The following is a 17220-nucleotide window of genomic DNA, read 5'->3' as shown; positions in this document are numbered from 1 at the left end:
TGAGCAATTTGGGGTTCAACAGCGTTTCCCACACATTCTTTTTTTTTTTGTCTCTGTGGTGGCCCGTCATGATTAAAATCTGCGATCAAGTGTTGCTTTTCTGTTTTTGGAGGTGGGCCATCATTAGGAGTGCTATTAGAATATACTGTATATGCTGTTCAGCATTGCACCACTCTTGGAGTGCAGAGTGTACTCTGGTCACAGACGGAGCAGCAGAACAACAGAAGCAGTGAAAGTGAAACTTAAACCTTGATTGCGCTGGGTCTAAAGGTTTGGACTACCTTGCCCTACCACCACACATAGATAATAATTCTGTGGGAAACACTGGATTTAGTATTTTGCCCAAGAAAATTTCAACATGCGGACTGGAGGAGTCAGGGTTCAATGACGAATCTTATGATTAGTGGACGAACCGTTACCTCCTCAGCCACAGTCAGCCCTAAAAAATAATAACAAAACCAATTGCTTTTATAGTCTACTAGATACACTTTGCTCCTACAAAAAACAACTTAAATGAAATAAACAGACCAACAACTTCCAAGTTTTCCTACGGGGACATAATATGCAGTTAAAAAAAGTAATATCAAATTATATGGAATTGCAAAACTCAGTATATAGCAAAACATTTAAAATTGCATTAATCTTGACCCATGTATGGGGATAATAGCACTATGTGGGGCCTCTGTGATTCCCACCACTACTCCAAAAGTGTATTTTTTCTATTTTGCTTGAAAATATAGACTTAATATGGTTTAGCCTGTGATAACTAAGTTGTGAACACAATGTGTGACAATGAATAAAAGTCCAATATTCATTGTTTTAACTCTTAACTCTTTAACTTTGGTCCAACCATCTTAGTCTTTAGCTGCTAAATACTTCACTATGTTCACCAGCTTGTCTCTGACTGTGTCTATCTGCTGTTTCCTGTTGAGCAGATCGTGTACACTGGGTTTTAGAGCTCCGTCACCGAAAACAGCTGCCTGCTGCAACCAAAAACAACACTGTAAGAGAAGTGAGAGACAATCCAAACAATAAAGTTGTGATCCAAACAGCTTAACAATAAGCTGATGCTCACTTTAAAGCTCTGTAAAGCTGAAGGGAGCAGCAAGGTGATAATTCAGTGTAGGTTCATTGCTACAGCAACACCTCTTTCATCGTAATTTGAAATGTTATTATTATAAAAACATAATCTACAGCTTTTAACATATATCTGTATCACCTTTTAACCCTAGGGCCCAAAACTACCCTTATCACACACATTAAGCTGTACCGAGTTACACATGAGCAATACTCTGAAATATGCACGGCTGTGTGCGCAGTCATTAGGCTCGGTAGAGACGCAGAGTCACAGCCCAGTTGCCAGACAACAATGTTGGCACTGTACATTTCTGCAAACAATGGATATATTACATTTATGTGTTTTATACATATTGTATCAACATTTCTACAGTGACATATTATACGAGCTGGATTTGTTATCAGTAGGTGGATGGAGGATGGCGTGTCACATTGGTGCCTACCAAAGTATAGACCACTGCAAACCATAGTTTGAGACCAACAAACATCAAAACCACATAATGACTACAGCTTTGTTGACACTTAAAGTTTCAACATATCCACTACATAATAATGTAAAATTCAAGGTCAAGTCATTTTTTATTGCTGTCAGATAAATAGTAGTGGTTGACCGATATTGGTGTTGTTTTAGTTCCCAGTAATTTTTTTGATAAAGTCACGTGAAAATTTAAATACAAATGAAAAAATCAACATAGCCCCCTGAGGGTTTACAAAGTATAAGTTCCTCCCATGTGGAACTTTGTAGTTTTTAATAAATTAACTTGATCAGCGATCATTAAAATACAACACCTATACAGAAAATCAGCAAAATGCCAGATATTGGGGCCAATAATCGGCCAGTCAAATAATCTGTCGACCCCTAATAAATAGTCACAATAGCAATAATCACAAAATATTTAGTATGACAATAAAACAGATTATCAAATTCTTTCATTTGAACAAAAAATAGAAAGCAAAGTATTTTTCACCCAGCTACTGTGGACTGCACTTTCACCCTCTCCACATTTCATCCTATTGATTTTGTTTCAACAATATCACAGTATTTTGAAAAAAATAAAAGCATACAAGAAAATGAACAACAGGAGCTAGAGAGAGTCTCCACACAGGGTCTGTGAAACTGTGCAGAAATGTTGCAAATAATACATCAAAGTAAGCAGCAGAAACACCAGCGATATCGACAACAACCACTGCAGCTGGTGATGGAGGACTGCCAGCAGGATTTTTTAAAGTGAACTAATGAGGAGAAAGTTTTAGTAGCTGGTGAGTATTTGACAGCAGTATCAGCACTCCTACCATTGCATCTGTTAAATGTCAACTCCAACACAGAGATCAACACCCACCATCGACTGCACACCAGAAACGCCAAAACAACCAGCAGCACATGTGGTTCCAGCAGCTAATTCCCTCTCAGCCTACACAAACCAAAACAGGTTTTCTATTACGACAAGAGGAAGAAGCAGCTCACTGAGCATTTCAATACAATATGTATTTTTGGGACACTTTCACATTCAGACCTGCAAAAAAACAAACATGCAGATAAAACCACACTGGACTAACTTAATGCATATGGAGTTATTATGTCCTTCTGAGACACAGTCTTTTTCCTTCATAACCAATTTCATTATTTTTAGAGCATAAACTAACAGTGGAAAACATCAAGTGGAAAAGTGGTGTAACTCAAACTCAAGGTGAATCCTCAGAGGCTAACCACATCCTTACAATGACAGGAAGACAGATATTTACAGCAGTTGTTTTTCTCGCCTTTTGATGAGACTGCAGATATGATTCAACCAAGAACAAGTCCAAGCTATGGAAATTTAAATAACCTCCAGAAAACTGAGAGTCATGCTACATCTGAGTAACAAGCTACCAGGATTTACTCGACTCTGCTCATGTTTAGTGCCTGAGGTGAGGGCTTTTTCTCTAAATGATCAAACGCAGACTCAGGTCACATGGCAGTGGGACAAAGCAAACAATAGACAGCTTGTATAGAGGCTAAAAGAATATAATCCAACACTAAAATGTTTATTAAAGCTAGGACTGCAATTTAATTTTTATGTCATTTGGCAAAAGTGGTACTGGGATGAAGAGGGGCTTTGACAATCACAAAGTGTATATGTGTACATATACACAAGGACACATTTTAATTTCATCTTTGAAACTATGATTACATTTTTTTAAAACTACATTTAAAAAATGACTAATAATGATGAAAAAAAACAGACTCTGGGCCACTCGTGCACTGCTCACACACACCTCTTATGCATGTAGTGTGTCTAAGGCGCAACACTTATTGCTGAGAATTTTGCGCTGGCCGAATTCCAGCCACTACAGCTGCCGAACAATGCTCTTTCCCCAGAGCTGCTGCCCACTCCTCCCCAGAAAGCAGTCCACAGCGGATGGGAGTGAGGTGGATGGACTGTGGGGTGGCTAACTAATTCTTGTCTCATCTGTGGTCTGATAAACAGAAAGAGAGCGAGGCAAGGAGGGCTGAAAGACTGAGTGACGTGAAACTCTACATTAAAAAAAGATCAATATATGGGGAACAGTGGGGTACTGTATGAAGCACATGCATGTGCCCCTGGTCATCTGGTGGGAGGGCCTTAGGACAAAAAGGTGAGAACTACAGGAGGAGGGTGTATTTTCAAATTCAGTCATTTTTTTCACCTTTTCCAGATTTTGCCTAGCTCAGCTTTAACGTGTTTTTTATGTGTTTCTCTGCACTGAATTATTAACCTATAATACATACATATATGTGCTGTCAGCACTTTTCAGGGTTATTGTCTCAGACTTTGGAAAGCTCCCTCCAGAACCACAGAAAACATTATTCGACTGTTTTCCCGAGCCGAGTGGTATTGCTTGTAAATGGTGCCAAGTTTAAGTAAATGGTGAGGCTGTAAGGTTGGATGTATCTAATGCAAGAGGCAAACAAGTGTCTGGAGAATACAGCGTTAACCACTTCGCAAAACCAATTACAATAAGTCACGTTTCAGCTGTGACTCATCATGGCAACATTAATGCTTAGACCTGACTAATTAAATGAAACATTATCAAATATTTTCACTGATTCCAACAACTGTGTGGAATATTTGTTTGATAAATAGGTCAGTTCCCAGATGACTTTGAAGCTGGAGTGCAGAGCTTTTGTCTCCCCCCTCTGGCAGTGAGAGTAATTATACAAACACTGCCGACGCGCTTATAACGTATGCCTTCAGGTGAGCTCGCTGCATCTCCCCTGTCAACAGAAGCTCTTTTTTTTTACCTTTATCCTTCCTCTGAAAGTCAAGTTTCTTTTATATCTGGAGCATCCACTTCTGAAAACTTTTCTTGGACACTTCTGAGGATTTTCCACCAAAGCTTCCATCATACTCCTAGCTGCTGCTCTGTCGCTATGGTAACTCTCTCCTTCCTTTTTATGAAAACTAGAATTACCACCTTGCAGGTGTAAGCCTTCGTGAATGAGTCAAATTGCACTTACAGTTTACATTCATGTCTGTGAAAACATGGATGCTTCACAAACATCTTCAGCAACAACATCCAGAAGCACAAAATATCTATACAGTCGGCACAGTTTCAAGGTGGATTAGACTGAATGAATCAATTCAGTATCTGAGCAAATGTCTCCCCTGCTGTTCCTGACTTATGACATTGAGTAATGGCCAGGAAAGTGTTTTTGCATAACATTATGATGGCACAGTGACCTTTGAAGTTTTGGATGTAAATGTGATCACTTCATTCTTTTATTCTTTTAGACATTTGTGTGAAAATTTTTCATAATTATGAATTCTTGTTGTGAAGTTACACAGTTCAGTTCATTCTGAAGTCCAAGGGGATATTTGGCCCAAATTTGAGGAAACTCCCTCTAGGCCCTCTTGAAATACTGAAGTCATGAGAATGAGATGGACTTTTGACTGCCAAATTCTAATCATCTCATTGTTGAGTCAAAGAAAACACTTGCGCCAAATTTGAAGAAATTCCCTTAAGGCGTTCTTGAGATTTCACATTCATGAGAATAGGCCGGACGGATGGACAGCCCAAAAACTTAACAATGGTCTTTACATTAAAGTGTCAACATACATAGCATCAGAAGAAAACAGCAGAATCGCACACATACAGATGAATCACTTAGATAACAAAATAAAAAGTAGTACCAAACAGAAAAAGACAACAAAAATTTAACAAATCTAAAATGAATTAATCTCTCCCCCCTTTTTTTCTAAATCTGGCTGATGTAAAACAGATTACTTCCAGCGCGCCAGACACCACAACTCTGGTTTAGAGAGAAATACAGATAAGCTTTTCCTGGCAAACATAACATACTTTCACTAAGAATGTAAAAGTCACAGACTCCAGCTTTAACTCGAACTCAGGTCACATAAACAGCCAAAACACCATAACTTAACTGATAGCATGATATAAAATTGATTTTTCAACTCATTACACTCTGTTTTCACTTGCAGTAAACTGAAAATTCAGTGAAGTGAGTGCATTCAAAGGTCTGGACCAAAGAAACTTAACTGATCGATCTGACTGTAAATCTTTCACTCCGATGAACTTATTTTCAGTACAGCATGGAAAACAGCATAAATGTGTTCTCGGTAATAAACAGCAAAGTTTCATCCCAAAATGCAGTTTTAAAGCAGCACACACAAACCCTACACAACCTGTCAGCAGTGGCGAACCTAACTATATTGGGGCTTCAGCAAATCTTGCTATCACATATTTCATTTTCCTAACGTTACTATGAGCAGGTAGATACCTTTGGCAGGTTTGTTAAAAACTGTTTTTTCTCCCTCGTCTTCTTTTTCTGTGAACTGCTCTCGTAGCTTCCCTTCATGGTTTATCTCGACTAGTCTCTCAGTCCGTGTTGTGTTTACAGGATTTGATTCTCAGCGCGCTGGAATCATTTCCGCATAAGCGCTGCGCAGTACGGTGATGCGCATCATGGAATAGTCCATGTAGTGCCAACTGAAGGGGGGTTGGGCCCAGACTGACTCCGACGTGAGTTGCTGGTGAATTAGGCATTCCGATGCTATTTTTTCGCAGGGATTTCTTAAAAAACATAATAAATGAGCAAAAATAAATAAATAAAGGGAGGGCATTTTATGGGGCCTCAAAGACCCGGGGTTCCAGGTGAATGCTTGTTTGGCCTAATGGTAAAGTCCGCCTATGCCTGGTAAGTGCCGACTTTATTGTATTACATTTTTATTACAACCGATTTTTCCTTAGTCATTAGTTCAAGGTCTACACATAAGAGAAATTTGAAAATTTGACAAAATGTAAATAACATGTGGGCTGAATAAACGATAAATAAAATATATTGCAAGAATGAAGTGCAAATGTTTTAAACCAATTTTTGGCACTTATATATTTTTTTAATTTTTAGGATATTTTAAAAAAAACTTTTGGCATTTAATTTTTTTTCTTTCAAAAGTTTTGCTTTTTTTAGAAAAGTTTTTGAAAAGGTGATTTTTAAACATTTTTGGCGATTTTTTTTCTCTAAAATTTTTGGGTAATTTTTTTTTCTCTAAACTTTTTTCTGGGTTTTTTAAAGAAAACATGCCTTCCAAACCACAGGCCCACCAAAATAAAAACATTTTTTGCAGAAATTTGCAATGGTCCTTGAACACATCCTGTGGGACAAACACCTTATGCAATTTTCCTGAGTCACTGAGGGAGGCCAAAAAAACACAGTAGCATTGAGGAGGGTCCAAAAAAAAAAAAACAGGCAGCTTTTCCACAGACTTGACATAGTCACGAGTCACTTGCGACTCATTCAGAATGAATGCAACCCACCAGTTGGGAACCACTGCATTTAAAGACAAAAACTAGACTCAGACAGAAAGATTCACATCTCCTTCTGTTCACCTGCCTCACTTCACTGCTTCAATCTTCATTCACTGGCTGGACGTGATCGAGCGTCTCAGTCTGGCCAAATGGATTAGAGAAGACTTTGTGGAGAGCTAAACATTTATTTGAGCTTTTTACTTAAATTAGTTTGAATCAGGAAATAAATCTCAATACCCAGAAAATCACCCTGGATCCTGTTAGTGCCCCGAGAGTCTATTCATTATCCGTCAGACAGCTCCCAGCAGAGTTACGAGACAACATCACAGATTAAAGTCTTGCTGGGCTTGTTTCTCGTGTTGGACGAGCCACAAATCTCAACTCAACTGTCCAGAGACTTTCACACTGAGGACCCTGTATTTGAATATTATTTGTTTCCTTGCTTTTTTATCTTATTATGAGCTGAACGTGAGCGAAGGACTTTTAGACATGATGATGAATAGACAACAGGAGTACACATGCTTGACTTTCTCATAGAAAAGTTAAAGCTGGTGTGGAAAACTAAGATGTAAGCTAATTTTTCTTTTCTATCACTCCAAAAGCTCACTCAAGATATGATTGAATGCCTGACAAAGTGTCTACGACAAGCACAGCACTACTTAAAAGTGAAATTATTTTCAGCTCGAGGCGGTCGAGGAAGCCGCAGACAGAAGTGACGAGTGATCTGAAAAAAAGAGCAGCAGCAGACAGGACTTTTTTGTTTAAAAAAACCCGTTTAAAAACATAATCTAGTTATCACGAGGCTTAATTTTCTTCCAATCTGTCACAGACAAATGTGTTAATGTGATTACTGCAGCCCTGAAGACCACCTCAGCTGATCAAATGAAAATGTTTATTGTGAGAATAATAACTGAGCAGTTATTTCCTGCTACAGAGACACATTTCCAAATTTAATTATTACGCAGAACAATGGTGAGTCAGCATCTTGTTATTCTGTTATTCTATTCTGAATTGTTCTTATTTAAATCAGTCTAATCTTATACCATAGAAATAAAATGAGAGTAGAACTGATATTGTCCTTCATGTCAACTCAGCAGGATGGTCAGGGTGGTGACCCTTTTTTTCTGTTAACCCTTTGAACCCTTTTTTTTAAAAGTGAAAAAAAAATAATGAGAAACTTGGCAAAATATATCACGCAAAGTGCAAGAAAATTGTAGATTTAGAAAATTATCTTTTAAAAAAAGCTAGGGCGAATGTCCAGATATTTATAATTCTCATGAATGTTTATTCAAAAATGATGTTACAATTATGTTATTCTTATTTTTAAGCATTTTTTTCCAATTAATTTCATTTTTTTAAACTCACCTTTTTCCCTCTTGCCTTATTTTCACTTTTATTCTTTTAACATTTCCCTTTTCTCCTTACTTCTTTTTTTGCTATTTTTTAGAATTTTTTCCTGCACTTTTGCCTAATTTCTTCTAATTTTGGGATATTTCCTCTCAAGTTGCTAATTGCCTTCTTCCTATGGTTTTAAAAGAAATAAAGGCAATTTGCTCAAGTTTCAAAGGGTTAATGTTGTGAGACACGTATAGCTGCTGCATCATTCTGTTCGGTGGCTACATGAAATGCCCACCAACACATTTTCACTGACAACAACTCATCGGACAACCCCTCACATCAAAATATGATGCTCTGCGTAACCTCCTGTCAGTTTTGGATGTTCAGGGATGGCATGTTAATTTATCTTTGTCACAAATTACTTCGAACATGAGTAAAAAACTCGTAGGTTTTTTTTTTATGATGGCTGTGGGGCTTAAAATTGCAGTTTGAATGGGTTTCAATAGCACAGTTTATTGCACTTAACTATGAATCTCACAATTTTGTTTACACAGTGTATTTTGGACTTATTGTAGGAACAAAAAACAAGTTTAAACAAAAATACACATTCTTGCCAAAATGTATGCTATATGCATAAACACAGCCAAAATGATTAAAAAAAAAAATTACACCAAATACACCAAACAGTCACTAAGAGTTAACTGCTCTGTATTTCTGCCAGTAAGTAAGACAATCACAATCTCTGGCCATGTTTGGCGATGTTATCCATGTCCCTAATGTCAGATGTCAGGACACACAGATGCTAATAATTATGACTGTGATTATTGGCGCGGCACCAACAAGAGCCAGACAAAAGGACAACACCGACCCAGTGTGTATGCGAGGCCGAAACGGGTTCTCAAACTAGTGTCACATACTTCACGACCCCACTGATGAGTTATGTCACCATAACAACAATCTGCTGTTGTTTTCTTCAAACCAGTTGAATGACCACTGCAAACAGTTTAATGTCCGCTCTACTCTCATTCTAGTTTTATGCCTTATACGTTGTGTCGCTCTATAATCGCATTATGTTTTCAGATGTTTGTTTTGGGGATACAACGACTGATTCTCACAAAGACACAACACCATAACATTAAACAGATACGTACAACTTCACTGAGAGGCACAAAAATCTTAAAAATTCAAGTCAAATCAATTTCACTCTATGTCTCTCGTGCTTCTTTAAAGTCCCTTCACAGTGTCTGATAACAGCAGTCTTGCAGGTTCATTACATATCACACTGAATGAGATGGTTCTCATAAAATATTTGTCACAATCTGACTGCATGCTACCAATTTTGAGGCATGTCACATTAATGCTTGGGAAATCCTGGGGCTGGTTTAAAATTTTAAAGGAAGATTCAGCTCACATCACCCATCTGCACCACTCATGTTTTGATAATGCAGCAGAAGTAAATTTAATTCTACCTCCAGGGCTCCCATACATTTTCATCGACAAAATTTCAAAACTTCTCCATGACCAAAAATATATACATAAGTATATATTATATATATAAATATATATTTAATATATATTAATATATAATATATATATATACTTTTTCCCTTGCCCCACTTGCCGAGCGTATATCAAACACACACAATACAAACTCTATTGAAACATAATTTTGGCGTCCCCAATAATGTGTTCCAGGACCAACAATTATTTCTCTTTAAACGGTTTCTGGCTATGATAAATGGTGAAATTTTTGGTGGTCATGCACCCCAAGACGGTTCCCTTAAAAAAATAAATATATAAATTAAAAAAATCTTTTTTCATGTTTTCTATTTTCAAAAAAGCCATATATATATATATATATATATATATATATATATATATATATATATATATATATATATATATATATATATATATATATAAGAAAAATATTGCTTAATTTTTAAAAAGAAAACATGCCTTCAAACTCATGTTATTTTTGAACAAAAATGAAAAACGAAAAACACAAACATTTTTTACATTTTCTTTAAACATGCCACAATTTTAAAAGAAAAAAAAACGCCAACAATTTTTAAAAAGTAGAACAAGCTGCATTTTTAAGGAAAACGTGCCTTTCAAATGCATATCAAAATTACATTACATCAACAGCTACAGCAAAAAGATTCACTGTTATGCTTCATTAAGGTAATTTAATTTATTACACACGACAAATTTCCATGATTGCTAGTTCCATCACTTTTCCAGGTCTAGAAAATGTGACTGTGAAATTCTGTGAGTATTTTTCATGACTAGGGGAACCTCGGCTTTGCATTGGTCAGTCAGTACCGTGTAATTTTATGGCATATTTTGATTTGTTGGTCTGCAGATGTGGTTTATAGCAGCTGTCATATTATAAGACTTTGGTCCTTAATTTCTTGCACTATCAGAATTTAAAACAAGCTGCTTTTGTTTGCTAAAGCATGTTAAAAAAAAGAGTCAACAAGCTTGTTGCATCACTAATTAATTTTAAATGTCCTTAAAAAGTCTTGTAAATACTCTACTGTAGGAATAAATCAGGTTTGTTACATGACTGTAGCCTACAGAAATGCAGAGCAGCTCTGACCATGTGAGTCAGCGCAGCTGAAGCACAATATAAGTTTTTTTACTGTGTGTGCTCCATTTCCTCGCCTCTCGAGTCCTGTGGGACGTCAGAAAACTCTGTATCGCAGTGCTGCGATGAAGCCGTTGTACAGAACAACGCGCTTGTGCCTCTACTCTGTTACCTGCTATACTCACACACCCCTGGGATGAGATAGAGAGAAGCAGTATGTGACGTGACCCATATTCACTTACAGCAGAGAGAGCGAGAGGTTGAGAGGGTGGAGCAGCAGAGCGAAAGGTGGAGTATAAGAAGCAGAGAGAGCAGACGTTCACAGCTATATGGATGCACTATATCTGTCTATCTATATCACTATATCACTATATCTGTACTGTATAAATCCAACCATGAAGCGCCATCTCCTAAAAAATTCTGTTATATGCGACTAATATGGAAGGGCAAGTATGTTTTGTAGGACACATAACGTTGCCCGTTTCATATTTTTAACAAACAAGCGGCCTGTCTCTATGGATGTTAGTGTGTCCACCACTTTGTTCCAGGCTGAAATATCTCAACAACAACACGCTGGATCGACATTGCATTTTGTGTAGACACTCATGTTCCTCCACAGGATGAAGGTTATTGACTTTGTTGATGCCCCCTTACTGAGAAGCTAACACGACATGATTGGTACCACATATCAGTATCATTGCTCTAAATTTAAAACTCAGCCCTGTACAGCCTCTTAAAGACGGCAGTTAACCAGATTTTAAAAAATGAATGCGTTAATTACGGACCTTAATCGCTTTGCAATTAACGCATTAAAGCTGACAGCATCAACTATTGGCCTGGCATGCATACTACAGCATTTTCAGTTGTTTTTGCCAATCCGTGTTACAATCTTATATGAACGCAGATTTTTTTTAAAACTCAAAGGAATTTTTTTTTTTTTGCTTTAACATATAAAAAATAAGCCTGTGCTTCTGTCGGGGCTCTGGGGTTCCTCCCCTGTCATTTTTTTGATAAACAAGCTCCATTTTCATGTTTTTACATTCAAAGAACAAAAAGTTGTCGGTGTGAATCAATTTATTTTCATTGTGATTTAGAAAAGGGTCGGACAGAAAATTATAGGGACAAAGATGGAGACTTTTGTCCATACTCTCCATTGGTTTCATATTTGTGCACATTTCTGAAAGCTTACTGACACAGACAAAACAAACTAGCACCACCGCAAATCATGGGGGCACAGACCACCGCCCTCAACAACGCTGTCTCTGTTAAACGGTACAATATTACAGCCTCCCCCACTGTTGCCATGTTGTTGTTGTTGTTGTTGTTGTTGTTGTTGTCAGAAACTCTTGACTCTCGTGCCATCTATTGGATGTATCCATGTCAACATAAAGGACGTATGAGGGCAGTGACGTTCACAACAATTGAAGCAAACAGGTCTTTTTTCAAATGTAAAAAGAGAATAGAAGAGATCTTAGTCTTGCTGTCAAATTACTGGCAACAAACACAGATTTGGGGTTCTGCTTTCTCTGCCACATACGTTGAGTTATTTCATGTATTTCTGTACAACGACATTTAGGCAGCTCAAAGCTCTTAGCAAAGGGAAGAAAATACCATGTTTGGGTTAAATGTTGAAAAAAGTGAACACTGCTTTGAACTACAAAACATTTTTTGCACTCAACCAAAAATGAAAACGGCTGAAACAATTAGTAAATAAGCTGATTAGTCAATCAACAAGAAACTACTCGACAGCAGACAACAAAATGAATCAGCTCAGGTCAGTCATGAGGCAAAAACGCCAAAGCATGACGATCCACTGCTGCTCTCTGATTCAGATCACTGTAAGCTGATTACATCAGGCAAACAGATTTCTTTTAAATGAGCATTATCCTGATATCAAGAACATGACAACAATTTTTTGTGTGTTTCTTACGAGTTACTGCAGTGCAAATATAATTATCAAACATTTATGAAACACTAAAGACACAAGGCTTTCCCGCTCCACTGACAGTGATCTGGAGAGCACGACATGCTTTGTCATATTTCAGATTTGACTCGATGATACTGGACAAGCATCATCTTCTTTCCTTTCCTTCCCTGTAAAAGCCTGACACACTTTGCCCTTTACATGTCATTTTGTCAAAATAAGACTTGCCAGAAGGGGAGGGGGGTGCCCTCATCTTTCATAAGGCAAAACGCAGTACTAAATAGACCCTAATATTGGACCCCATAGACAATGACTGCATAGTTTGGAGAAGAGAATAACTTGAAAACTAAAAAGAATTTCAAAAATAGTAATAAAATATTTAAAAGTCTTACCAGTAGCTACGTATTTTAATGGAGCTTGGGGTGTCTGGTTTAAAAAATTAGAGGAGATATATTTTTACTTTCCATTTTTGGGCTCATATTCATGTAGTTTTCTTGTACATTTTACTAATTTGTTGCAAATTTGGGGGTAAATTCTTCATAGAAGTTGCTCATTGCCTTCTTCCCATTTTTAAAAGAAATCAAACCAGTTTGCTCAGGTTTCAAAGGGTCAAAAATTCAATGTCTTTTCCTAAACTGTCAATAATTTTGGCTTCCTCCCTGCCTTTTCCAGGCCTGTAAAAAGTGATTGTGAAATTCATTGACTTTTTCAGGTTTTTCGTGACCATGTGTAAAGTTTAACGCCACTATCAGTGAATCTAATCAAAGCAGCAACTACAGTTCCTCCACGACGTACCTGGAGAGCAGTTAAGTGGTGTATAAAGATATTATGGAGGAGACATGGTTGCTATATATCCATCTTTCCATCTATCCATCAGTCTGTCTATCTAACATCTCTCCATCCATCTTTCCATCTATCTATCCGTCTTTCAGTCTATCCATTTATCAGTCTATTTGTCTACCTGTCTCTCTATCTATCTATAGCCTTTCCATCAATCCGTCTGTCCCTCCCTCCATCCATCCATCTATAATCTCTATGTCCATCTCTCTATCCATCCATTTATGTATCTATCCATCCATCGGTATGCAGAGACGGAGAGCAGGAGACAGACAGAGTCAAGACAGAAGGGGCGGGAGAGAAAAGGGCGAAGGGGAATAAATCCTCACTGCTGCAGTATTAATTCTTAATTGGAAAGAGATGCTGTTCTTCAGCGTAGCGATTCTGCTTCATTTAGCTTACATGAAGAGACCCAGGGCAGAGGGCTATGTAGCTGTGTTTCAGAGCACTCAGCAGAAAAATCAGCGGAAAGGAGGAGGAGGAGGAAGAGTAGGAGGTGGAGAAAGCAACATCTATATACCCTACTTGAAATAACCCAATTCATCATAAAACAGTTGCATATACACACCCACAACCCCCCTGATTTATAGACCCCTTTCCTAATTGGTAAATACACATCGAACCTCCAGTTGTGATTGGCCAGAAATCCCTCACTGTGTGCCCCGAAGATGAGTGGACCATCTGGCCTGTTCCTCCCTCCAGAGCGGCCTGATTGCAGAGCCTGGAGGTGGGCCCAGATAACTGGAGTAAAGTGCCAGCTGTACTTAACAGCAATGGGTTAAAGGTTAATAATTAAAAAGTAAGCACAGGATTGATTAAAATACAGAGAGTGTTCATTTTAAAGTCGCCTTTAGCAGGAATTCACAGTAAAAGAAACACCTTCCCTCTTTGGTAGGCCTACTAGCACTACAGAGCATGCACTAGAAGCTATTACTGCACTGTTGATTTTCGCAGGAGGTTATTTCTCAAGAAACTTGAAAGCCTGCGTGGAAAAATCTAGTAGTGGTGCACAACAGCAGCGAGGGAAACGCTGAAAAAAGCCCTTTCAGTTTCACAAGACTTAATGCTGCCTGTCAAATACAATGAGCCTCTCGCTGCTTTAACTACCAGCGCTCACCTATTAGAGACTGTTTCTGATTTATGAAAAGGACGGGTGCAAATGAGGGAAGCACTTCAAATGTTTTTTTAACCATGTAACACCTGGTTTGACATCGGCCTATAAGATATTATCAAAAAATTAGGAAAAGAATATCAAGAAAACTATATAAGTGTGTAAATCATAAAATTATGTTACAAAAAAAGAAAATATATATAGTTTTACTGCTTTCTTTCAGATGATTTTCTTTGGGGTTTTTTGGATACTTTTAAAAATATATATATTTTTTACTAATTTCTTACTAATTTTTGACCATCTCTTGTTTTTTGTCACCCTCTTTCCATGTTTTTGAAAACACTGGGGAGTTGTGTTTTTTTAATTTGGTTTTTGGGAGGTACATTAAACTTTAAATGGTTGTGTTTTGTTTTGTTGTTTGTTTTTTAAATATTGTCAGAACCCCAGGACCTGCACGTGGGTTTGAAAGGCATGTTTTGTTTAACAAAATCTCCAATCCCTCTCAGCTTTCATGTTCAGACAGTTAAAAATGTCAAGAAAATATATTTCTATTTCTTATAATTACATGCTTAAAATTTTGCAACAAAAAATAACCTATTTTTAGAACCTTCTTAGTGTCATTTTTTGTTTTGTACTTTTTAGGGTTTGTTTTTACTTATTTTTAGCTAATTTTCTTTGAACCTTCTACATATTTAATTTTTGTGCCATTTCTGGTAAAGCTGCTCATTGCTTTTGATTTGCTCAGGTCCTTAAGGGTCAAATGTCACAATCAAAACATCTATCCATCCTCAATAACATTTTCAAACCATATTAAAAACAAAGTATTTGGCATCAATAATACACATCATGTAAGGTGAAATGCAAATAGGTTTATACTTTTCAGTGTTCAGACATCTAAAAATGTTAAGAAATCTGTATATACTCATATATTTTAAAATTTGTCATGGAAGAAAATATTTTTGTGCTCTCTATAGGTCATTTCCTTGTCTCTGTTGGTTTTTAGTGTTTGTTTTTACTTATTTTCAGGAAATTTTCATGTAACTTATTACTAATTTCTTGTTAAGTTGCTTATTGCTTTTAAGTTGTTCAGGTTTTAAAGGGTCACAATGGAAACATCTTTCCATCCTTGCTATCATTTTTAAACCAGAATTTAAAAATTAAGGCTATAATTCATTTTATGTTAATGTAATGGGTAAATTATTATCCAAATGTTGCACACTTCATCTGATATAAAGTCCAATTTTATTTATTGTTTAAATTGGTTTTCTGTTTAACTGAGACACAGAAATGTGATTGTCCATATCTAATTAAATGTAAATGTTATGCTTTCCCATGTATGCCCCGTCATACTGTAGACTACACCTTACACAGCACTGAGCGTTTACATTGATGCAATCGCCAACACTGTCAAATTATATAACAGCAGAAAAATAAAAACAGGCTGGCTTAAGTATCTCCTGACAGCAAAGCAGAGTGGACAAGCCCTAAAGTTGTCTCCCCACCATCACGAGCCCCCGGTATGTTTTCAATCAGGGTTACTTACGTGTACTGCTGCGGGAACGTGAGAGCCGCCGCTCCAGGCCACGATGCGCTGAAAATCAAGATAATCTGGATAGATACCAAGCAGACGATGCTGCAAGACCTTTTGCCTATCGCCATTTTCCATTAACAATTCTCGTCACGGGGTTTCTGTGCGTGAATGAAGCGCTCCGGATCGTCTCCGGGGGGGATACAGCTAGCTGGTGTGGACGTCCGAGGTTTAGTTTCCCGACGAGTTCATGTTCTCGGTTTCTGTTATCAAGTGGACGCGGAGGAGGAGGCAGGCATTGGCCGCGGAGGCATCGCGGACGGTGGGAGATGCACTAATGCAGCTGCCAAGACACTGCAGAGTCTCTCCTCCTGCTCCCACATATACACCACCAACACCAACACCACCAACACCAACACACAGCCCCGCGCGTCCACGACACCTCTCTCTCTCTCTCTCTCTCTTCAGCAGCGCGTGGAGCCAGGCGCGTTCACGCTCACCAGGCAACAGAGGAGCAGAAGAAGAATCTAGTTTGGGCTTTATTTATCTCTGCAGAGCCACGTGGGATTTGTCATCGGCATAAATTTAGTTGTTTTTTTTTAATACTAGACTGACCGCTCTTCTCCTGTGTGATGTGCTGGAGGATGCAACAGCTAAAGTAATAAATCAGGGGTGTCAAAGTCATTTGAGTTCATACAGCCAAATTTGACAAGTGTCATTTCCGCATTTTCATTTAAGGAAACCTATTATGCTTTTGTTGTTTTCACCTTATTTTATTGTTTGTATAGTATATGGATGATAACAATTAATTGATGATTGATTAATCTGTCGTTAACAATTTAATCGAACACGTAACATTTAATCAATCAATCGATAGGCTGAAATGCTGTCGAAATATATGCAATGTGTTGCTGTGAGATTAGAGGGTACAATACATTTGCGTAACATTTAATCAATCAATCGATAGGCTGAAATGCTGTCGAAATATATGAAATGTGTTGCTGTGAGCTTAGAGGGTACAACACATT

At 37.6% G+C, this 17220-nt stretch overlaps 1 protein-coding gene across 2 annotated transcripts in view; it reads right to left on the bottom strand.

Annotated features, from left to right (window-relative positions):
- cacna2d2b (calcium voltage-gated channel auxiliary subunit alpha2delta 2b) overlaps positions 1-16686 on the bottom strand; it is a 65835-nt gene extending 49149 nt beyond the window's left edge. Inside the window, exon 1 of one of the 2 annotated variants that reach the window (XM_042507761.2) lies at positions 16208-16686. In XM_042507761.2, the coding sequence (XP_042363695.1) occupies positions 16208-16323 (116 nt within the window). In that variant the 5' untranslated portion in view covers positions 16324-16686. Of the gene's footprint in view, positions 1-5836; positions 5966-16207 lie in introns of those variants that run through there. The other variant, XM_042507769.2, reaches the window with a different exon arrangement.
- Positions 16687-17220: the final 534 nt, after the last annotated feature.

The sequence above is a fragment of the Plectropomus leopardus genome, chromosome 2 (assembly GCF_026936395.1).
Source record: "Plectropomus leopardus strain MGB_pleo_1.0 chromosome 2, ASM2693639v1, whole genome shotgun sequence".
Lineage (NCBI taxonomy): Eukaryota > Metazoa > Chordata > Actinopteri > Perciformes > Serranidae > Plectropomus > Plectropomus leopardus.
Note: the sequence above shows the minus strand (reverse complement) of the source record. Positions and strands in the feature narration are given on the sequence as shown.